This window comes from Lampetra fluviatilis, chromosome 62, assembly GCF_964198595.1.
Source record: "Lampetra fluviatilis chromosome 62, kcLamFluv1.1, whole genome shotgun sequence".
Lineage (NCBI taxonomy): Eukaryota > Metazoa > Chordata > Hyperoartia > Petromyzontiformes > Petromyzontidae > Lampetra > Lampetra fluviatilis.
In genome coordinates this window covers 5,449,432-5,473,097 of record NC_136336.1, presented here as the reverse complement: position 1 = coordinate 5,473,097, position 23,666 = coordinate 5,449,432, and the positions used below count along the sequence as shown (strand labels likewise).

The following is a 23,666-nucleotide window of genomic DNA, read 5'->3' as shown; positions in this document are numbered from 1 at the left end:
GGCGTGCTGAGGTTACGGACCCGGCGACCACGAGTTCGATTCCCACTCACGGCCAACGCCAGTGACGAAATATCTGAACCGGTCCTGGGCCTCCCCTAGGTCGACTCGGCCTCAAATGAGTACCCGGTGCGGTGTGTAAACATCGCCACTGGAGAGACAAGGCGGTCGGGCGTGGGGTGCTGGCCACCCACCCCCTCGTGTGCCGTGCCGACCTTCATAGGTGCTACTCGCTAACAGAACTTGCTCCAACAGTCTGTGCCACTGCCAATGGGGCCCTCAACTTTGGGCCTGTGACGTTCAGGCCCGTTGTAAATACAACACGGTGCCCGTCGTGCGTTTGCATCCCGTTAAAAACCGTCTTGTTTGATTTTTACAGGCGATGTCAGTTACCAAGAGTTTGCCAGACGCCTCTGGGGAGACGTTTACTTCAACCCCAAGACGTGAGTCCTTTGTCAACGGTGCAGCCGGACGTGCGTGCAGCTTAACCACAGGGCTGGTGATGGGGGGGGGAACAGTGGCTTTGTTCACTGCTTTCGATTACTTTGCGGCTATTACTGTCCAAATGATAAGCGACTTTGTTGAGCTATCGTCTGTGGTCAGGTCGCTTTTGGAAAATAAGTGAATTGCGCAATGGGGGCATTGTCTGGTAGGGTGGGGATGGTTTAGTTGTTGTATTTGTTTGTGTTTGGGTGATCCGTTTACCTTTCTTGTATCGTGTTCTTGTACTGTTTGTTCTCGTAGCGTTCTTACCGCGTGCCCCGACTTGACATCTGTAAACAAAGAGCTTCATAGCTCATCGGATTCCTTCTGCAGTATAAATAAATATTATGAATCTGATCGTTTGGAAAGGAGGAACAGGCGTTTCTCCGCAAAGAATTGTGGTGGCTGTCACCTGCTTGGCTGCTGGTCATCGTTTCTCACTTTGAATAGGGGGTGGGGGGGGGAGGTTGGTGTGGCTTGGTAACTTAAACTGGCAGAGAAAGGACATCTTTGCTGGTGTCACCTTGCTAGACATCACTTCTGCTGGTGGGCCAGAGGTCGCAATCGGGTACCCGATACCCGTACCCTACCTGATACCCGGCTACCCGTACCCGGCCGGGTACGGGTACCCGTTTACGACCCTGGTGCGGCCGGGTACGGGTACGGGTGAGTCACCGTTTGTCACTCATTTCCCAACGTCTTGTCTCTTCTCACAATTCAAGTTCCTAGAATCAACCCACCCGCGCCTGCAACATTGCTTCATCCCAGAGGTCGCAATCGGGTACCCGTACCCTACTCGATACCCGGCCGGGTACGGGTAGCCGGGTATCGGGTAGGGTACGGGTACCCGTTTGCGACCCTGGTGCGGCCGGGTACGGGTAAGGAATCAAAACCCGTTTGCGACCTCTGTGGTGGGCCCTGCATTTGACAGGTAATGCTTTTCAGGGGCTCTTGGCTTTGAGGCTTTAAAGGGGTCCTCGGTGGTATGCTGGTCGCAGGCTGTATTCCGTGCAGTTGTGGTGCCTTGCCACTCGTCAAAATTGCGAGCGAGCGGACACTGATCCGTTGCCGATCCCCGTGGCAGGCGGCGCTTCACCAAGAAGCAGCCGGACACCAACGCTCAGCGCAGCTTCGTGGAGTTCGTCCTCGAGCCGGTCTACAAGATCTTCTCGCAGGTGCCCGCCCCGCTCGCCCGCTCGCTCGCCCGGCCGCGACCGCCGCTGGCGCGCAGGGTCTTCCCCCTCGCTCTGTGGGCCGCGCGAGAGCGGCGCTCCTGGGTGGGCCGCATTAGAAGCGGCTCTCCTGAGTGCTCGTGCACCGACCGCGTCCCCACGACCCCACGCGTCGCCCCCTGGAGCCAGGGGGCCTGCACCCAAAATGACAAGGAGGGCCTTTTTTTAAAGCCACGCGGTGAATACAAGAGACGGTGTTCTTTGATAAATAACGTCACGGAGCGGTCCTGAAAGAGCCTTGTGCTGGATTTGAAGCTTTCGTGACTGCAAGGATTCATACTCTTAGTTCTTTCGGTAAAGTCACGTAGGTAAAAAATGAAATTAAAATTAATAAAAATAAAACAATAAAATCACGACGTTTCGGAGGCAACACAAGTCTCCGTCATCAGGTGGGACCGTCACAGCCCTTGATGCAGCAAATCTGGCTGTGATTTTATTGTTTAATTTTTATTAATTTTAATTTCATTTTTTACCTACGCGACTTTACCGAAAGAACTAAGAGTATGAAGCCTTGTGCTGCTCCGGAGCCGCATGTTGGCGACCCCTGTCCTAGAGACGCTTAGACCAGGCCACCATGGGCTGCATTATTAGATTTTTTTTTAACCAGGTAAGGCCCACTGAGCTATACGGCTTCAATTTTTTCAGAAGTGACCCGGCCACAAACGATAGCTCGACGAAGTGGCTTATCGCGTGCAAATGTACAGCGGGCAAATTCTCCAAAACGCACGTCGATTCTAAATGGGGAGGGAAAAACGGGGAGGGCCCGCTAGGCTGGGAGTCGATGGCGCCTTCTCGAGAAGTTCACACGTTTGGCACAACGGTCCCTCGCTGACGGTGTTGCGACGAACGATTGAGTGAATGGGGATGTGAATGCTGCTGTCCAGGTGGTGGGGGATGTGGATGTGCTCCTTCCACGGACGCTGGAAGAGCTCGGCGTGCATCTCACGAAGGAGGAGCTCAAGATGAACATCCGGCCCCTCCTGCGCCTCGTCTGCAAGCGCTTCTTCGGCGACATGACCGGTAACGCTTGTGATGAGTGTCCGCGTGCTCTGTTCCCCAGTGTGTAACGAAATACGTAATAACCGCAGCAGGGCCACACTATGGTACGTGAAAACCTCTTCGACTGCCGAACCTGAGCCGTGCCGCTGACGTCGCGCGCACTGAACAAGTCGAGGCGCGCGTCGGTGACGCGGTGACACCGGGACGCCGTGTCCTCGCGGTGTACCGACTGTCGTGCCACTCGGTGAACGTGTCGAGCCGTGCGTCGGTGCCGCAGTGTGCTCGCTGTGTACCGACTGAACGAATTGAGACGCCTGTAGCTGGCACCATCACGCCGCGTCCTCGCGGCTCGCCGACCGACGTGGCGCACGGCAACCAAGCGGAGACGCGTGTGGGCGACGCGGCGTCGCTGGCGTTGCGAGTGAGCCGGCGTTACGCGTTGACCGTGCGCGCAGGGCTAGTGGACATGTGCGTGGAGCACGTGCCGTCGCCGCAGGCCGGCGCACGCACCAAGATTGAGCACACCTACACGGGCCCCCTGGACTCGGAGCTGGCCGACGCCATGCTGGACTGTGACCCCGACGTGAGTGCGCTTGAGCTTCACGCATCGTCGTCGTCATCTTCATCCTCGTCGTCGTCTTCATCGTCGTCATCTTCACCGTCGAAATCATCGTCGTCATCATCATCTTCGTCGTCGTCATCATGCGGACGTTCAGAAATAAAACGTCGTTCAAGACGCAAGCGTCTCACCTCCTGCCTTTGACGCTCGTCATTTCTTTACATACGTCAACTCGTTTATTCATAACTGCTCATTGTGTGTGTATAGTTTGCTGTCCTTCCCTCGTTCCTCCGATTATCATGGTCAGCTACTTACGGTGCAAAATAATTTAAAAATACACACACGCGTGTGTGTCCGCCCCCCCCCTTCCTGACGGCAGGGCCCTCTCATGTGCCACACGACCAAGATGTACAGCACGGAGGACGGCGTGCACTTCCACGCGTTTGGCCGCGTGCTCGGTGGCACGCTGCACGCGGGGCAGGACGCCCGCGTGCTCGGGGAGAACTACACGCTGGAGGACGAGGAGGACTCGCGCATCTGCGCCGTCGGGCGCCTCTGGATCTCCGTGGCGAGGTGGGTGGGCGCTGGAGGCGGCGGGGAATTGGTGTGTGTGTGCGTGTGTTTGGGGGTGTGTGTGTGTGGGTGTAGTGTAGGGGTTAGCACGCTGCGCTACGAATCCGACGAGCCGAGTTCGATTCCCGCTCACGGCCAACACCAGTGACCATTATCTTAACCGGTCCTGGGCCTCCCCTAGGTCGACTCATCCTCAAATGAGTACCTGGTGCGATGTGTAAACATTGTCACTGGGGAGACAAAGGCGGTCGGGCGTGTTGCTGGCCACCCACCCCCTCGCATACCGTTCCGGCCTTCATAGGTGCTCGCTAACAGCACTTGCCCCTATAGTCATTTAAGGCTACACGGGGGATATTTATCTTTGTGTGTGGGTGGGTGTGTGTGTGGCTGTAGTGTAGCGGTTAGCGCGCTGCGCTACGAATCCGACGACCCAGATTCGATTCCCGCTTACGGTCAACGCCAGTACTGGGTCTGCCGTAGGTCAACTCAGCCTCAAATGAGTACCTGGTACGGTGTGTAAACATCAGCACTCGGGAGATAAATTCGGCCGGGCGTGGTGCTGGCCACCCACCCTCCCTCGTCTGCCGTGCAGGCCTTCATAGGTGCTCGCTAACAGCACTTGCCCCAACAGTCTGTGAAGGCTATACTGGGGTGTTGAGGGTTCTTTTGCCTTTATCTTTGTGCTCGCAATGTTGACCATGGGTTGCCGTGTACAGGTACCGCATTGAAGTGAGCAGAGTCCCGGCTGGAAACTGGGTCCTCATCGAAGGTGTGGATCAGCCCATTGTGAAGACGGCTACAATTACAGAGCCCACGGGCACCGATGAGGTATCCACCGCAGAGCTCTCTGAAATGAAGCTTTGCTATTTTCTTTCTCTTTTTTCTTTCTCCACCGCTGGTTGCTTTTATGGCTTTATTTTGGCGATTTGGAAAAGTTTTTTTGGTTTGGCCATATTTGTTTGTTAGAGTTAGAATGATGGCTTTAATTTAAGTTGCCTTGTGGTTGTTGTTGTTGTTTGACTTGCATCCCACTGGGATTTTTGCACACGGCGTTGGTGTACGGTGCTTTTTTTTCTGGAAGTTTTTTCCTGGATTTTTCTTTTCGCGCATAGTCACATAGTCACTTGAAGATGTTTTCTTGTTCATGTTTTTTTTGTTTGTTGCGGTTGCACCCGATTCAAGAGCCGAATGGCTAACAGGGCTATACCAAAAAAAAAAAGTTTCACCTGCACTCATCACACACAAAGCGGCTTGCCACGAGTGAACCACAATACCTTGCCAATCTGGTCAAGGAGCATAAACTATCATCGCGCAAACTCGCAGCAGGAGCAGCAGCAGCAGTGGTTTTTGGCTGGCCATCAAACAAAGACGGTGACGACCGCATCGCCCGCTTTCAGATGCGCTTCTACGGCCGATGTTCGGAAGCCACTAGGAGCCATGCACTTTGAAATCTAGAATGAAAACCCATTTTTAAATCCTTTATATTCAGTTCACTTGCTTGCTTGCGCGCTTACGACCGTGCAAATCTTTCGGTCGTTTTTTAACCCACTTCCCGTGATCCAATCGAGCTGACATTTTGCACACAGACTCGTTGTGCGTGACAATTTATTTTCGTGAAAAAAATTTCCATAACTTTACACCTTTTAGGAATTTTTTTTTTATATTTAATTGCCAATTGCTTAATGGTGGCAGGCAATCATCTGACCCATAGGTGGCAGCCATCTCAAGCCAGAGGACGAGAGGACTCTAGCCGCCACGCATATAAAGGATTTATAGTGAAAAACTTTGTTTTTACGGGTTAATTTTTTTTAGAACCTGCTTTTTGTGTTTAGTTTGTTGTCCCGCCCGCCTCCCCCCCGCCCCGCGCCTCCGATTCTCACGGTTGGCTACATAAATACATACATTCATACATATCACGGCCGTACGGCAAAGGTTGAGAACCCCACTGCATTTTAAGGGGGGCGGGGGTTGTCTGCGAAGGGCTTTGGTCGTGAGGATACGATCCCTTTCTCCCTTGTGCTCGCGCGACCAGGCCCAGATCTTCCGACCGCTCAAGTTCAACACGTCGTCTGTCATCAAGATTGCCGTCGAGCCCGTGAACCCGTCGGAGCTGCCGAAGATGTTGGACGGCCTGCGTAAGGTCAACAAGAGTTATCCCGTCCTCACGACCAAGGTACGCGTCCTCACTCGGCGGGAGAGGGCGCTTGCTGCTCTTCCAACGGCATTCTCCGCTAAATGTAAAGCTCCTCCCACCCTCAACCAGTATATATACAAATACAGTGTTCTTGGAATTTCTCTCACTTGATACAGCAATCGTCCTGTGACATCTTCTTGGTTCTTTCGGTAAAGTCACGTAGAAGGGAAGTAATAAAATAATAATACAACTCAGTGGGCTCACATGACATTGACTTCTCCAAGACAGAGGTTCTCTGCAAGCCATCTGGCTATCATGAGAGATTCGTACATGAGGCGATCCACATTTACAAACACAGAGACAATTTTAACCGAGAAGATGGATTCTGGCTTAGCAATCACTGGAAGGACGTAATAAACCATTTTGATACACATTAGGGTGGGTAGAATAATACATAGTGTTATATTAAAAATGTATAAGGTATAGGGTGGTTTATAGCAATACAGTATGTAATTTAATGTTGGTTTTGCCTATGGAAGTATATAGTACGGTATAGACGCGTGTGATGTAAGAGAATAAAGTTTAGATGGAAGCATATTATATAATTTTTTACAACGTAGAATTTTTCATGTATTACTTACTGTTAGTAACTCAGCTTATTGTAGAGTATAGTAAGTTTACTGATGATGCTATGTAGTTTATACTTTAGTTTGTCATGCAGTTTATACTGTAGTTTTTTACGTGGTTGTTTAGTAACTACAGCTACATACTATTAACATTCCTTTCCTTTGTTAATGCTCCCCCCCTTCCCCCCCCCCCCTTTGATGCTGCTAATCCTGCATAATGCACGGGCATAGTATTGATTTGGAACCCCCCCCGCCCACCTCCTACGCATTTTCCATATGCTGAATTCCTCTTGATATGCAAATTATTTTGTTTAGGCGCTCTTCTTCCCACCTCCCCCCCCTCTAACCCAGCTTAAATATACGCTCCAAGCTTGGGGTGTTTCATTCTTCGCCTGAGGATGGCTGCTTGCGTTGTGGCCGAAACGTCGTGAGAATTGTTTTATTATGTTTTATTTTTATTATTTTATTACTTCCCTTCTACGTGACTTTACCGAAAGAACCAAGAAGATGAATCCCTGCAGTCACGAAAGCTTTAAATCGAAATTCGTCCTGTGACAGTTCCACCTGAAGACGGAAGCTTGTGTTGCCTCCGAAACGTCGTGATTTTTATTTTTATTTTACTTTTATTAATTTAATTTTTTTACCTACGTGACTTTACCAGAAAAAACCTAAGAATATGAATCCTTGTAGTCACGAAAGCTTCAAATCTAGAAATGTAAAGCTGTCGTTTTTTTTTCACATCTCTTTTTCCACTGCATAACAACCGAACCGCGCCAGGCCCATGCCGAGCCCAGCCCGGTTGTAGCTCAGTTGGCGCCAGGTTTGTTTTTCCACTTGCAGAATGCCGAGCCGTGCCACCGCCGTCACCCGCGATAAACGACCGGTGATGCCGTACAGGCCGACGTCGCTCGCGACAAACCCGTCGTTAGCCTCCCTCCTGGCCCTGCTTGGCCCCACCCCACCACCCTGAGCCAGATTTGAATGTCTGGCGAAGCCATTGACTCATGGCCTAGTTCTGGCCCTCGGCACATGGCAGGTGGCCAGTGGAAAACCCACTTCCTGCGCTGGCTCGGCTCAGCTTGACTCGGATGTGCCAGTGGAAAAGCGGAATCGGGCGTGCCGACTTGAGTTGACAGCTCTGTTCGTCGTCGGGCGCAGGTGGAGGAGTCGGGGGAGCACATCATCCTGGGCACCGGGGAGCTCTACCTGGACTGCGTGATGCACGACCTTCGCAAGATGTACTCCGAGATCGACATCAAGGTTTGCGCTTTTTGCGACCGTTGCACCGCTGGCTGTGTGAACGGAAGCCTCTTTAAGACGTGGGGATGCGAATCTTCGCTGCGTTTTGCCGGGTTACAGAGGCTTCGGTCGATGGCGTGAGCGGGGGGGATCCGAGCTGTTTCCTGTCGGTGTAACAGACCCCAGAATCTGGAACTCTGTCTTCTCTCCCACAAGATCTTAGGGTCTCGAGTCTGCTGTGGGGATTTTATTTTAAAACTTGTCTAGTCAACGTGCAGCTGAATCAGCAAACGGCTTGTAGTGTTTATTTTATCACTTTACCGATTGCACCAAGCCCATTGGTCCCGGCGCTCCGAGAGCGATCGGACCAGTGTGAGGGGGTAAATCGTTACATTCACGATCATCGCCATGCATTAACAAGTTTAAGTATTCTCCACGCAATAATGTTAAAAGCCAGTGGCATGATTAATATCACTGTGTGCGTGTAATTTTAAGCTAGTATCTCTTCTGGTCTGTTGCCCGCACCAATCGCGGTGGCTAGGAGATGTTAACTACCTCGCCCCGGTATACAGGAGGTCGTGTGTTCGATCCCAACCCTTGACGCCTGCTGTATATTTGGAGTTTGCACGTTCTCCTGGTGGTCTCTTCGATTTTTTTTCCCCTCCACGTTTAGAATCGACATCACGTGTTTAGAGCATTTGGCTGCTTTAAATCTTCACGCGATGATAAGCCACTTCGTTGAGCTAACGCTTGTGACAGCCAGGTCGCTTCTGACACGGAGCTTATGTAGCTCAGAAGTGGGCCTTACCTGTGTAATGGGTTCCGGAGACACTTGTAGAGGTTACTTCTTTATTACAGTCCAACACTCCAACAGTCCTGACACTCTGTTACAGCCTAGATACACAGCCTAGATACACAGCCTAGGTACACAGCCTAGATACACAGCCTAGATACACAGCCTAGGTACACAGCCTAGGTACACAGCCTAGGTACACAGCCTAGGTACACAGCCTAGATACACAGCCTAGATACACAGCCTAGATACACAGCCTAGATACACAGCCTAGGTACACAGCCTAGATACACAGCCTAGGTACACAGCCTAGATACACAGCCTAGATACACAGCCTAGATACACAGCCTAGATACACAGCCTAGATACACAGCCTAGATACACAGCCTATGAACACAGCCTAGATACACAGCCTAGATACACAGCCTAGGTACACAGCCTAGGTACACAGCCTAGATACACTACTCTGGCTACGCTCTGGGGTCCTCCGGCTACAACTACCCTAGGGGAGGCTACCTGACCCGACCCAGCCAAGGTAAGGGTCTGGACTCTGGCTTCCTCGGAACTCGCCCTTACAAGGACGTAGAGCCGGGAGCACCAGAGTCCCACCACTGGCCCTCACAGCGTCCCGGCCCTTACAAGAACAAGCGGGACGAGGGGGTCCAGGGTCCTAAGCTGGCTGGCTGACGGGTCTTGGGTCTTGAGCTGCGACTGGCCCCGATCGGCCAGGGAGCTGCCCTTTTATGCCTCGTCCCCAACGAGGGGTGGGGTTGTGTGCGCTCCCAGATATCCCACAGAGCACACACAGCCCCCCCCCGTTGGTGGCGCCAAGGGGCTTAACTGTCTGGGGTGCCTGGGATCCCAGCGCCTGGCGCCAAGGGGCTTAACTGTCTAGGGTCCCAGAGCCCCCAGCAGCCCCCTCCCCTCTTATGGCACTACACCTGGTTAAATAAAAATAAATGTTAGATCTCCTGTGCTGCGTGATGAAGGTTATGTCCCCACGTCCTTCCGCAGGTTGCTGATCCGGTCGTGTCTTTCTGTGAGACCGTGGTGGAGACCTCCTCCTTGAAGTGCTTTGCTGAGACTCCCAACAAGAAGTAAGTCCCCTCTCGTCCCCCCCCACTCACCCCCACCCCCACCCCCGCCCCCCAGTGCGAGGTTGCACAGGTGGCTCTCGTTCCGCCGGTTTCCGGCGTATTAGAATTCACGGCGCTTCTAAATAACAATAATACAGGTAGGAACAATATGTTCTACACTGCCCACCGGGGATTTTTTGTCTTGTCTGACTGTCTGTCGTGCATAAATAAATATATAATATAAACAGCTCTTTGATTGGTGGAGACCTACTGCCGGGTACGGAGAGGGGAGGGGCCTAAGGGAGGGGGGTCAGCGGAGGGGCCTGAGGGAGGGGGGTCAGCGGAGGGGCCTGAGGGAGGGGGGGTCAGAGGATGGGCCTAAGGGAGGGGTGGCTAAGGGGAGGGGCCTAAGCAAGGGGGAGGGGCCGATAGTTAAGGGGGCTGGCTACCTGGCTGGCTGCCTGGCTACCTCAAGTCAAGTTATCTTGTTATACAGGTAGGAACAACGGGGTTCCACACTGCCCACCAGGGATTATTTGTCTGTCTGTCGAGCATGTTTGTCTGTCGTGCACGAATGCGCTGTCCAACCAAGTTCCTACCTGCCCACTCCGAAGGAACGTGTTAATCTGAACTTGTTGCGTGATGCTGCCAAGTATTATTCGTTCACTCTCGAAGAAAGAGAGAGCAACGACTGGGGCGTGCGAGGGGGAGGAACCACAGGCGAGTGGGAAGGCGGCAGCCTGACGATGAGCCGGCACTAACAAATTGCCCAAGCTCTGCGGTCCACTGTGTATATGTTCAGCTATAATTATCGGACAATTAAACGCGTTCCTTCGGAGTGGGCAGGTAGGAACTTGGTTGGACAGCGTATTCGTGCGATCCGTGTCACGCAGCGCAAGCTGCGTGGGGCTGCGCGTCACGTGGTGCTCAGCCCGCCCGAAGCGCTCTATGAAATACAAATCGAGGGCGTGGCAATGCACGACAGACAGACAAATAATCCCTGGTGGGCAGTGTGGAACTGTTGTTACTACCTGTATGAGTGCTTTAGGTGTGGGGAGGAAACCGGAGGAGCATCTGGAGCAACTCCGGTTGTTTGTTGACGTGTGTGGATCGTTGCTTTCGCAGGAACAAGATCACAATGATTGCCGAGCCGCTGGAGAAAGGCTTGGCCGAGGACATCGAGAACGAGGTGGTGCAAATCACCTGGAACAGGTAACGCGCTTGCCGAAGGCGGTCTGGGTTTCAGAGTCAAAGTCAGAATATTTATTTATGCTGGAGGAATCCGATGAGCTATGAAGCTCTTTTTCACAGATGTTCAGGCAGGTCACGGGGGTCAGAGCGTTACAAAGTGTAGGAAAGGTAAGCAAATCATAAAAAAATTCAATTGAACCAAAACTATATTTATTTTACCAGGTAAAGCCCACTGGAGCTATCAGTTATTTTTCAGAAGCGACCTGGCCACAAACGATAACCCGACGAAGTGGCTTATCGTCACGTGGACGTTTATAGCAGCAGTCAAATCGTCTAAACGACGCGCGGTTAGTACGACCAGAAAGCGCATCGGAGAGCCGCGCAGTACGACCACGAAATCCGCGCAGTGGAATTCTCTCTCGCACGCTCGCTCACTCTCTCACTCACTGTCTTGACTTCTTTTTTCAAAATCTATACAAATAAAACTAACAATTTTTTTTGTTTATCTTACCTGCCCAAGGCCACTGAGGTATTAACTTATTTTTCAGTTGTGACCTGGCCACAAATTATGGGGTTTACTGTGTGCGTGCTAACCCCCCGCGTAGTGGGAACGCCGCCATGTCTCCCCCAGTGGCGATGTTTACACACCACACCACTGGTTACTCATTTGAGTCAAGCTAGGGAAGTACCCAGGACCGGTTCAGATAATCGTCACTCCTGTTGGTGGCCGCGAGCGGGAATCGAACGGCGGGTCGACCTGGTTCGTAGCGCAGCGCGCTAACCGCTGCAGTACCGCTCCCTACACGCACACGTACAACAACAACAATTGCCGTTCGCCACGATGTGGCGGTGACATCACCACAGCGCTTGTGCCAGGCTATGTGCACTTTAAAGCCACGTGAAATGTCGAACGGCCGCTTGCAGGAGGTCACGGAACAGAACCAGGCGCCATGGCTCGACTGAGATGACTGACCGATGCACCATCTGTGCCCTTTGCACACGCACGCACACGCACGTACACAACAACAACAACCGCCATTCGCCACTAAGTGGTGGTGGCGTCACCACGACGCTTGTGCCAGGCCATGTGCACCTTGAGGCCACGTACACACACACACGTATACACACACGTATACACACACGCGTACACACAACAACAACCGCCATTCGCCACTAAGTGGTGGTGACGTCACCACAACGCTTGTGCCAGGCCATGTGCACCTTGAGGCCTGCAGGTAATTAACCGTCGCCTTCTGGCTTCCCCCCCCCCCCTCGCAGGAAGAAGCTCGGAGAGTTTTTCCAGACCAAGTACGACTGGGATCTGCTCGCCGCCCGGTCCATCTGGGCCTTCGGCCCCGACACCACTGGGCCCAACATCCTGGTGGACGACACCCTGCCTTCGGAGGTGCTGCGTCCACTTGTGTTCACAGTCAAAATTCTACTTCTAGATTTGAAGCTTTCGTGACTGCAAGGATTCATATTCTTAGGTTTTGTCGGTAAAGTCACGTAGGTAAAAAATTAAAATTAATAAAAGTAAAGTAATTTTTATTTTACTTTTATAAATTTTAATTTTTTATCTACGTGACTTTACCGAAAAAACCTACGAATATCAAAATTCTACATTTCCGCTTTTGTGCGTGCGCACGTGAAGAAGACACGCGCGTTTATTCTTTGACTCGGGGCATACCGGCGCAGAAGTGGCGAAACCCCCCCCCCCCCCCCCCCGGACCGTATTGAGCCATCGGTTTGCTTTTGGATGATGTTCAGGCCTGGTCTGAGGTCGCTACGAATATTCGTTTAAAAGGGCTGTATTCCAAAAGGCCAGTTGGCGATTAACGGCGCAATGCAGTGCCGTAGTTTTTATTTTTTTTATTTTACCAGGTAAGGCCCCCTGAGCAATCTACATAACTCTTTTTCAGAACCGACCTGGCTATCACAAATGATGGTTCATTGAAGTGGCTCGTCGCCGTGTGGAAATTTACAGCAGCCAAATACTCTACTACCCTGTCCCCCACACAGCTGCAGATTGACGCCGTCATTCAGCGCGTGTGTTCGTACTTGCAGGGCTGTTCCTGTACCCGGTGGCGCACAGTGGGTTGTTGTAGGGCATGGCAAGTGATGGCAAGAGAGTTGGTTCACCCATGTGAATTCTGCGGGGGTGTGTATATATATCAGTCTATGGGTCTCTATGGGTCTCGATGTGGTCTGTGGGCCAAAGCGTGACTCTATGGGTCTGTGTGAGTCTTTGGGTCTCTGTGTGAGTCTATGTATGTATGTATGTTGAACTTATTTCGCACCGTATGTCGCCAACCGTGCTAATCGGAGGTGCAGGGGAAGAACAACGAACTAAACACAAAAAGAAGTTGTAAAGAAATTAGTTATTAAGCGTCGCCACTCGGGAGACAAAGGCAGCCATGGCGCGGTGCCGGCCATCACCGCCATTTGGCGTGCCGTGCCCCCACCCTTGGCAGGTGCTCGCTTAACAGCACTTGCCCCCACACCGGGGGGAGTGGGGGAGGGCGGTTATCTATTCTTGGTTCTTTCGGTAAAGTCACGTAGAAGGGAAATAATACAATAATAAAAAGAAAACAATAAAATTCTCACGACGTTTCGACTGCAACACAATCAATCATCATAATAATCTTTTTCTTGTTGTCGAGACGTCGTGAGAATTTTTATTTTTTATTTTTATTATTTCCCTTCTACGTGACTTTACCGAAAGAACCAAGAATATGTATCCCTGCAGTGACGAAAGCTTTCAACCGAGGGTGGTTGTCTTGACCTTTGACCTGTGTCTGTGGTTCCGCGTGTGCGCAGGTGGACAAGGCGCTGCTGGGCTCGGTGAAGGACAGCATCGTGCAGGGCTTTCAGTGGGGCACTCGCGAGGGCCCACTCTGCGACGAGCGTGAGTCACCCACCACCTCATCCTCCGCCCCGTCCAGCTGAGCCGTCCCACCTCACCGGGCACCCCTCCTGCACCCCCATCAGTTAGACTGATGGCCTTAATCGAAGTTGTCTTGTGGTTGTTGTTGTTTGACTTGCATCCCACTGGGATATTTGCACACAGTGTTGGTGTACGGTGCTTTTTTCTGCAATATTTTGCTGTCTTTTCTTGGATTTTCTGTTTGCACTTCTGTTTATTAATTAAACATTTTTACCTACGTGACTTTACCGGAAAAAAAACCTAAGAATATTATTTGAAATGCTTGTTTCACGCAGGCTTTGCTTGAACCGTACGCCACGCGTAAAAACAGCCCTTTGGGTCTGAGCAGCGACCAAAGTAGCGGCCACAGCGGCAGCGAAGAAAGCGATGTTAACGCAGTGCCGCGTGCCGTGTGTGTGTGTGCTGCTCGCGCGTTTGTCTGGCGCTCAGCGATCCGCAATGTGAAGTTCAAGATCCTGGATGCGGTCATCGCCAACGAGCCGCTGCACCGGGGCGGTGGTCAGATCATCCCGACGGCGCGTCGGGTTGTCTACTCGGCGTTCCTCATGGTGGGTGCGCACGTGCGCGTGTCCCCTCCCCTGCCGAATAAGTCGTCCGCGTCAACCTGACGTTGGACGCTGCCCTCCGCGCGACGGTCGGCGCGGCTTGTTGTTGCTTTTGTTGCTATCGTCGTTTGCGCTTTTTTGTTTTGGTGCTATTTCTTCATTTGTTGATTCATTTTTTATTTCACTTGGTCGTAGCAGGGTTTTCACTTTGCTTGGTAGTGGCCGCATACGGGATTTGGTCCTCGTATATAATTAACGTACAGCGTTTTGGCATGCTTATTAGCACGAATGACGCCGTATCAAATGAAAGTATTATGATTATTACAACCCGCGCCGTGTTCTGCGAAAGCACCGCTGCTGCGGCCGTCTGGAACGCTCTCTTCATTCCGATATTAGGAATCCCCTGCGAGCCATGCACTTGGAAATCATCTCCATTGAAAACTCATTTCTTTCTAACTACTTTGCGTGTGTTAGTTTGTTGTCCTTCCCCCCCGCCCGCACCTGCGATTAGCATGGTTGGCTACATGTACGGTGCGAGAGAAGATCAACACGCACGCAGGTCACGTGCGCGAGTTTGAAGTGCGATAACCCGCGCGTTGGGCGACCCTGTAACCCGCGGCTCGCCCGCGTCTGTTGCAGGCGACGCCGCGTCTCATGGAGCCCTACTACTTCGTGGAGGTGCAGGCCCCGGCCGACTGCGTGTCTGCCGTCTACACCGTGCTGGCTCGGCGAAGGCATGTACCACCGTGGCGGCACAGTGTGGCGACGGCCCAGGAATTCGGGACGCGGTGTTGCCGCGTTTATTTTCACGAACGTTTAAAAACTGACTTCCAGTAATAGGTTTTTACCCTTGCAACTGGTACAAAACTGACACCTTTATACAAGGCATCATGTTTGCAATAACCACAACACAAGCAGTCAAAATGCAAACAAAAAGAAACAAGTCTGATAATGATATGCACTGTCCTTGAAGTTGATCGGTCCACACCCGAGACAGCTTTCCTTAGAGCCTAGTCTCACATGGTGTTGGACCAGATGACGCCAAAAGGCGCACAACTCAAAGACAATGCACCATCAGAGTATGAGAACTCGGGATAAGCATTTACACCATTGGAACCTCATTTGCCAGTAAAAAATATGATAATTGTTATGTTTTTTGTTTGCATTATGACTGCAGGTATTGTGCTCTATGCAAACATGACTCCTTGTAAAAAAGGTGCCGGGTAGGGTACGGGTACGGCCGGGTACGGGTACCCGTTTGCGACGCTGGTGCGGCCGGGTACGGGTAAGGAATCAAAACCCGTTTGCGACCTCTGCTCAGCATGGTTCGCTTTGTTTATTGATGTGCCTCCGCCGTGTGCAGCCGGGCGATTGGTTTTTCCGTCGTCGTGAAAGTTATCGCTTTAATTGAATGGGAGTTTAAATAGAAACCGCATTCCATCGGGATCTCCCCTGGGTGTGGAGGGTTGGCACAATAACTCGTTTTCACATGGCGGGGGGGGGGGGGGCACGTGCAACAACAACCCCTCCTGCTAAAACCCAACGACCCGGGCCTTCTCATTCGTCGCTTGCTCGATGTATTTCTGCGACGTCGCTTGGAGGGGGGGCGGGGGGCGGCCCGGGCTCGAGAGTAGCAATGCCGCTCGCCCCAGCGGCCCTAACCAATAGAGGACCACCAGGTCTCTCTCCTACCCCACCCCCGCATGATCCAGGGCGACCGTTTCGTTTTGCCCGCCGCGCGCAGAGGCCACGTGACGCAGGACGCGCCCATCCCCGGCTCGCCGCTCTACACCATCAAGGCTTTCATCCCCGCCATCGACTCGTTCGGGTTCGAGACCGACCTTCGGACGCACACGCAGGGGCAGGCCTTCTGCCTGTCCGTGTTCCACCACTGGCAGGTAACGGCCGTGTTGCGTCGGCGCGTGTCGTTCGTGCGCGCACGGGCACCGCGTGACGCGCCGGATGTTTTGTCGTGTCCGTCGCGCCGCTGGTCTGTACCGCCGCGTGCCGGCAGGTCACGACGTGTTCCCTCTTTCCGACAGCCCTGTTCTTCACCTGAGGACAGCTGCTTGCGTTGTGGCCGAAACGTCGTGAGAATTGTATTTGATTATGTTTTATTTTTATTATTTTATTATTTCCCTTCTTTGTGACTTTACCGAAAGAACCGAGAAGGTGTGCCCTCGTCTTCGCTGCACTGCTCCACTTTGGCATTCCCTCCTCCCGTCGTTTCTCGTCTCCCAAGTTATTATTATGATGACGACGGTGCTCGACAAACACAAATCTTTGGCACTCGTTACACGCAAAGTTCTCGCCGCAAGTGAACCACGATACCTCGCCGATGTCGTCAAGGAGCAATAAACCGTCACACGAACTCCGGTCATCCTCGCAGCAGCAGCAGCAGCAGCAGCAGCTTTTAGCTGGCCACCGCATCGCGCGGCGCTTTCAGATGAGCTTCTGCGGCCGTCTGGAACGCTCCTCCGATTTTAGGAGCTGTGCACTGAAATAATCGAGATTGAGTACTCGTTTTTTTAGAGCTGGTTTTTGTGTTTAGTGTGTTGTCCTTCCCCCCCCGCACCTCCGATTAGCACGTTTGGCTACGTACGGTGCGAAAGAAGTTCAACATATATATATATACACATACAACAGCTTTGGTCGGATTTGTGAACACCTACAGAAAATGACACACCACCGTGTGAAAATAGGTTACTGCCAGCAAGCTGCCCTGGTTCTCGCTGTTTGTGCATTTAGCTGAAATGCACAACCGTCTGTTTCACAGTGGACATTAAAGATCCCCTTGACGTCTTTGGAAAACATTTCAGGACGTGGACAACATTTGTACTGTGTGTGTACTGTATGTGAACCGTGTGTGTACCCTGTGTGTACTGCTTGTACTGTGTGTGTACCGTGTTTACTTTGTATGTGTACTGTGTGTACTGTGTGTGTACCGTGTGTGTACTGCTTGTACTCTGTGTACCGTATTTACTCTATGTTCTGTGTATGTGTACCGTGTGTGCTGTGTGTGTACTATGTGTACTGTGTGTGTACTTGTACTGTGTGTGTACTGTGTTTACTCTATGTACTGTGTATGTACCATGTTGCCTGTGTGTGTATTGCTGTGTGTACTGTTTGTGTGTACTGTATGTATGCTGTGTGTACTGTATGTGTACTGTGTATGTGTACTGTGTGCGCTACTCGCCAGGCAGCTGTCTTCTTTTGGAACGCATCCGCTACTATTACTAACTACTACCGCCGCGTACATCGTAGGGGAAACCCCTACTTTGTTATCGATCAACTGATGTCTTATTTAATGGCCAGTTAAGTAGGCAAGCACCAAGTCCATCGTAAAGCTTTTTGGGTTAGTTGGCGTTAATATAAATGTGTCGTTGACCCACCACCATCACGTAAACAAAACGTGCCAATTCGTTACTAGTTCAGCCCACCGCTTGTGTATTCGGAGAGTGAATCCACAACATTTACAATTTGAGTACTCTGACGTTTCGCTGGTAATCACATTCAGCGAATTTGCCAGAATTCTGGCCGAACGACACGTTTGTACTTGCGCGATCGAATAATATTGGTCGCGAAAGCCTACGTGTCAAACTCGGCGCCAAGTGTTTGTCGTTGATTTTTTTTCGCGCACACACCAAGATCGTGCCAGGAGATCCCTTGGACAAGAGCATCGTGATCCGTCCACTGGAGCCGCAGCCGGCCCCTCACCTCGCCAGGGAATTCATGATCAAGACTCGTCGCCGAAAGGTACACGCGCGGGCGTCTTGTGGGTTTTTAATTTTTCGATCACCGCCTAACAATTATGACGTTGGGCGTCTTCATTCACGCAGTGCTCTACGCCGGCGGTCTTCACTACGTTGTCAAAAGGTGGGGGGGGGGGGGGGAGTGGCACCGATGAGACATCATCAGTGCGAGTGAGGACGGCCTGCCACACCATTTGAAACCATTGTGGGGTTTGTGACAGCAGCACGATGAGGATGATGATGGTGTGGGGTGTTGTCGCTGTGTATTGTCAGGAGGGGGGGGGGGGGGAGGGCCGCACGTCAGGGGCCGCACTAAAGGCCTTCAGGGGCCGCTAGTTGAGCCCCGGGCCCTTGTGATGAACAACACTGGTCTACGCTTACAGCTGAGTGACCTTGATCGGGTTAATGGGCAGGACTGCAATTGCTTGCGCACGCCACCGCTGGCTGAAGGGCCTCTTGAGGCCTACTCTTCCTCGAGGGAGAGGTAGGCTCGTTTGTATCAACCTGCCGCGCCAGGAGGTTGAACCGGTGCAAAAATCCTCTCCCCCAGTGGTAAGCACGTGTATACCCGCGTGCCCCGTGCTCAATTTGTATTATCGGTGATTTACCTTCTGAAAAAAATGTGGCCACGTCTCGCTCACCCCCCCCCCACCCCCCCGGAAAGGGGCATCTCCGACCCCCGGGCGGGGTTGGCGGCACGAAGGACGCGCCGGTTAAGAAGAAGAAGCAGAACCACTGCTCAAGCGGTTCTGGGATGGTGGCGGGGAGGAGGGGGGGAGGACCGCTCTTGTTTCGCTGCGTTTCCTAACCACTGTGCCCCACGGCACGTCCCCTCCGCTCTCCGCAGGGGCTGAGCGAGGACGTAAGCATCAGCAAGTTCTTCGACGACCCCATGTTGCTGGAGCTGGCCAAACAGGACGTCATGTTCAACTACCCGATGTGATTGGCCGTGGGTAGGGCCTACGTGCGGTGCGAAAGAAGTTCAACTTGCGTGCGTGCGGCCCGCGTCATCCGCCAAACTCCTCCCGGCCCCTTCTTCCGCCCGACTCGTTTTTTCCCACGGCAGCGCAACGGTCGCTCACTTGTAAATCGGTGCGTGTCGTTACCGTAGCCGTTGTCGCGCGGTCATTCGGCGATGAGAATTGCCTCGTCATGCGGTAAACCAAACCCCCCCCCCGCCCCCCCCCCGTACGTAGCCTCTGATTCCAGTCCGTCATCGTTTCGCTCGATCGCGCAAAGCAGCAACCGCAGTGAAATAGATCCACAAGGTGAGCGTAGGTTTAGCCCCTCCGATTGTTGACTTGGGGGGCTGTGTTGTATCGCGTGTTGTGGGCGCCGCAGTGGCTAGAAGATGTTAACTACCTCGCCTGGTATACAGGAGGCCGTGGGTTCGATCCCGACCCAGACACCTGCTGTATATTTGGAGTTTGCGTCTCTCTCTCATCATCATCACGGTGGCTAGGAGATGTTAACTCTCTCGCCTAGTGTACAGGAAGGTCGTGGGTTCAATCCCAACCCTGCTGTATATTTGGAGTTTGCGTGTCTCTCTCTCTCCCCCTGGTCGCAGTTTTTCCCTCCACATTTGGAATCGACGTGCGCTCGGACATCACGCATTTAGATTATTTGGCTGCGATAATTTTCCACATGATGACGATAAGCCACTTTGCTGTTGAGCTGCCATTTGTGATCGCCAGGTCGCGTCTGCAAGAAGAGCTATTTGTAGCTCAGCGGGCCTTGCCTGGGAAAATACAAAATATTTTCGTTTTTAGTCGTTCTTGCGTGGTGTCGGTTTCTCGATAAAAGTGCCCGGCGCGTGGAGCGAAACGTCGGACATCGTGGCCCGAACGACAAACAACGGCTACGCGGAGCGATCGATTCGACTGCCCGGCATCGTGGACCAAACATCGGAGGCTGTCGCCGCAAATACAAATAGCCGCTGCGTTTACACACACACACACGCGTGCGTGCGTGCGTTGCCGGCGTTATTTACCCGCGAGCAGGGTGTGTCGAACCAGGGGATTGTGGTGCGGTCATCGGCTCGGCAAAGGTCGCAAACGGGTTTTGATTCCTTACCCGTACCCGGCCGCACCAGGGTCGCAAATGGGTACCCGTTCCGTACCCGTACCCTACCCGAAATGAGTGACAAACAGTTACTCACCAGTGACTCACGGCCTACCCGTACCCGGCCGCACCAGGGTCGCAAACGGCTACCCGTACCCGGCTGGGTACCCGTACCGGGCTGGGTACGGGTAGCCGGGTATCGGGTAGGGTACGGGTATCGGGTACCCGGTTGTGACCTCTGCGGCTCGGTCTCGCGCGACGATCTTTTTTTTACGTTTTGCGCGCCGGCACGCCCCACGTGGGTTGAGGTTTGTGAAGGTGATATTTGTTGAACGTTGTTTTTACGCAATTAAATGCATTCTCTTTTTGAGAAACGGATGCGTTGGAACCTTTGCCTCCTCTTTGTCGATCCTGTCTTACAGTGTGAAAGTTTTAACTCGTGCTGTTCAAGCGGGTGGTGTGGTTCCACTTTTTTTTTTGTACGTAAAACATAAATCGCAAGGGCCATTATTTCTGCCGACCCGCTTGCTTTATTTTCTCGACGTGCGCTTCATCGGCAAGTTCTTTGACGACCCAATGCTGCCACGTTTTCTCTCGTACGCCAAGTCCCTTCGCTTATTGCCCAGTGTTCACGTCGCAGCGCGTCTTAGCGAGCACGGGGTTCTTCCATTCGGGAAGGCTTTTCGTGCAACGTGGAACGACGTAATACGACCACTACTACGCACACCGCACAGTGAGAGGGCGGGACAAATAACCGAGAGTACACCACAACTGCATTACTGTTAAATTTCGATTTAAAGCTTTCGTGACTGCAGGGATTCATATTCTTGGTTATTTCGGTAAAGTGAGAATTTTATTGTTTTATATATTTATTATTATTTTATTATTTCCCTTCTACGTGACTTTACCGAAAGAACCAAGAATATGCATTACTGTTATAGCGTTCCGCGTTGTACGAAAAGTGTTCCCCCGAATGGGAAAAAAAAATCATCGCGAGAACGCGTCGCAGAGTGTGAACGCCGCTGCGAGCGATGCGAAGTGGGAGGGACTTGGCCCCCCGTGTGCGGACTGTCGTTGAGTGGGTTCTGTGCCTCGGTTGCTTGGGGCCTTTCTCGGATTCCTGCTCCCTCTGCCATGGTTTCTTGCGTTTCTCCCGAAGGTTCTTACCAGAAGGGGGTGGGGGTCTCACTGGTGTTTGGAGTCCCAGGGGTTGTCGTGGGTGTCGATTTAAATATTAAGGCACATTTTGTCGTACGGTAATTTTATACATGTTTTATTATTATTAAATAGCGGTTTAATGAAATGCCACAAAACGGCCTTAGCTAGTTTAACACCGAATATTAACAGGAGGCTCGCGACCAATATTATCCATAATAAGAGTTTTTTTGGGGGGGTTAGAGCGTGTAAATATAAATGTGTTCTTAAACCCGCCACCACCCGACACAGCCAATTCGTAAGTGTTGGCACGTAAACAGAACGTGCCAATGTGCTGTACTAATGACGAATTGGCACATTCTGTTTACGTGACGAACCTTACTGATTGGCTATGTCGGGTGGTGGCGGGTTTAACAACACATTTGTATTTACCCGTTCTAACCCAGAAAACCTCTTGCACGGGGACGGCCTTGGCTTTTACACAATATTACGTTTTAAAGCGGACGCGACAAATATTTAGTCGTTTCAAGACAGCGATGCCGGAGGAACCGTTGCTGTACTCGATCGGTTAAGATAAATAGTGCGTGCGTCGTACACATCTTCATAAAGTATTTTTATAGTAATAGGTTTTTACCCTTTCGTCTGGTACAAAAACTGACACCTTTATACAAGGGATCATGTTTGCAATAACCACAACACAAGCAGTCAAAATGCAAACAAAAAGAAACAACTCTGATGATGATAATGATATGCACTGTCCTTGAAGTTGATTGGTCCACACCCGAGACAGCTTTTCTTAGAGCCTAGTCTCCATTGGTGTTGGACCAGATGACGCCAAAAGGCGTACAACTCAAAAACAGTGCACTATCAGAGTATTGAGAGCTCGGGGTAAGCATTTACACTATGAGACCTCCTTTAGCAGTGGCAAAATATAGTAATAGGTTTTTACCCTTTCATCTGGTACAAAAACTGACACCTATAAACAAGGGATCATGTTTGCAATAACCACAACACAAGCAGTCAAAATGTACCATATTTCTCCACTGGTAAAGGAGGTTTCGTAGTGTAAAAGTATTTGTATACTGCAACCAACGGCTCCACAAGAATATAAAATATACAGGGTGGACCAAAAGTCAGCATACACGAATGGTTATTTCATCGAATTTTAACACTGGCATTAAAACACTAATTGCTTATCCTTTAAGTTAATATTGTATCTATTATCAGTATCGATAACCTTTTCTGATTCCTGCTGGGTCACCTCAAAGCGTTCGTTTACAAAGCCTGAATGGAGACGAAGCATTGTCCTGTGTGTATGTGGAACTTCTTTCGCACCGTACGTAGCCGACCGTGCTAATCGGAGGTGCGGGGGAAGCACAAGAAATTTAACACAAAAAGCAGTTCGAATTATATGAACGTTCAAAAATCACGCCCTGTAATCTGAACAAAAAACACATTCCTGCGGAGGGAGTTGGTAGGAACGTTGGGTTGCTCGGTCAATGGCCAGGGTCAACGGCGGCGTGGTGTATTCCGCAAATATGCCCGACTGTGAGGGCGGGCACAAGCCGGCGTGAGTAGGTTAAACGTTGTTTTATTAGGACACCACGGGGTGACCAGCCCTTCCCCATCCAGCCCCACCTCCCCCGAACCTCCCCCCATCTCCCCCCTCGCCTCCCCCTCGCCTCCCCCGAACCTCTCCCTCGCCTCCCCCCACCTCCCCCTCACCTCCCCCTCACCTCCCCCCCCTCAACCTCTCCCGAACCTCCCCCATCCCGCTCCCCCTATCCAGCCTGGTGGGTTCTATCCGTGCTGCCTCTCTGCTTTCCTTTCCTGCAACACGAAGCCAACGAATGGAACTTGGCCATGAACATCCTCACGCTGACACCACCATCCTGCTGCGTGAATTTCACAAAGACAAAGATTCCCCCTCCCCGTATAGCCTTAACAGACTGTAGGGGCAAGTGCTGTTAGCGAGCACCTATAAATGAGGCCGGCACGGTACACGAGGGGGTGGGTGGCCAGCACCACGCCCGACCGCCTTTGTCTCCCCAGTGGCGATGTTTACACGCCGCACCGGGTACTCATTTGAGGCCGAGTCGACCTAGGGGAGGAGGCCGTGGACCGGTTCAGAGAATCGTCACTGGTTGTTGGCCGTGAGCCACCGCCCCCCCCCCCACACACGCAACTCATGAGACTGAGTGAGGGCTTTTCTGGATAAATAATTGGGGTTGTTTAGTACCGGGTGACATCTGTAACCTGTTTTATCGGAGGACGTTATTATCTCTTCCTGGCGAGTCTCGTCTGAAT

At 51.9% G+C, this 23,666-nt stretch overlaps 1 protein-coding gene across 3 annotated transcripts in view; it reads left to right on the top strand.

Moving 5' to 3' along the window:
• The window catches only part of EFTUD2 (elongation factor Tu GTP binding domain containing 2), a 42,848-nt gene extending 22,266 nt beyond the window's left edge, over positions 1-20,582 (top strand). For all 3 annotated transcript variants that reach the window (XM_078881581.1, XM_078881579.1, XM_078881580.1), the window contains exons 12-28: positions 377-440; positions 1,565-1,655; positions 2,597-2,732; positions 3,167-3,294; positions 3,650-3,843; positions 4,560-4,671; positions 5,876-6,016; positions 7,762-7,863; positions 9,650-9,732; positions 10,837-10,923; positions 12,181-12,307; positions 13,720-13,807; positions 14,276-14,394; positions 15,031-15,125; positions 16,136-16,289; positions 18,040-18,147; positions 18,991-20,582. In XM_078881581.1, coding sequence (XP_078737707.1) covers positions 377-440; positions 1,565-1,655; positions 2,597-2,732; positions 3,167-3,294; positions 3,650-3,843; positions 4,560-4,671; positions 5,876-6,016; positions 7,762-7,863; positions 9,650-9,732; positions 10,837-10,923; positions 12,181-12,307; positions 13,720-13,807; positions 14,276-14,394; positions 15,031-15,125; positions 16,136-16,289; positions 18,040-18,147; positions 18,991-19,086 — 1,925 coding nt within the window. In that variant the 3' untranslated portion in view covers positions 19,087-20,582. The remainder of the gene's footprint in view (positions 1-376; positions 441-1,564; positions 1,656-2,596; positions 2,733-3,166; positions 3,295-3,649; positions 3,844-4,559; positions 4,672-5,875; positions 6,017-7,761; positions 7,864-9,649; positions 9,733-10,836; positions 10,924-12,180; positions 12,308-13,719; positions 13,808-14,275; positions 14,395-15,030; positions 15,126-16,135; positions 16,290-18,039; positions 18,148-18,990) is intronic.
• The last annotated feature ends 3,084 nt before the right edge of the window (positions 20,583-23,666 follow it).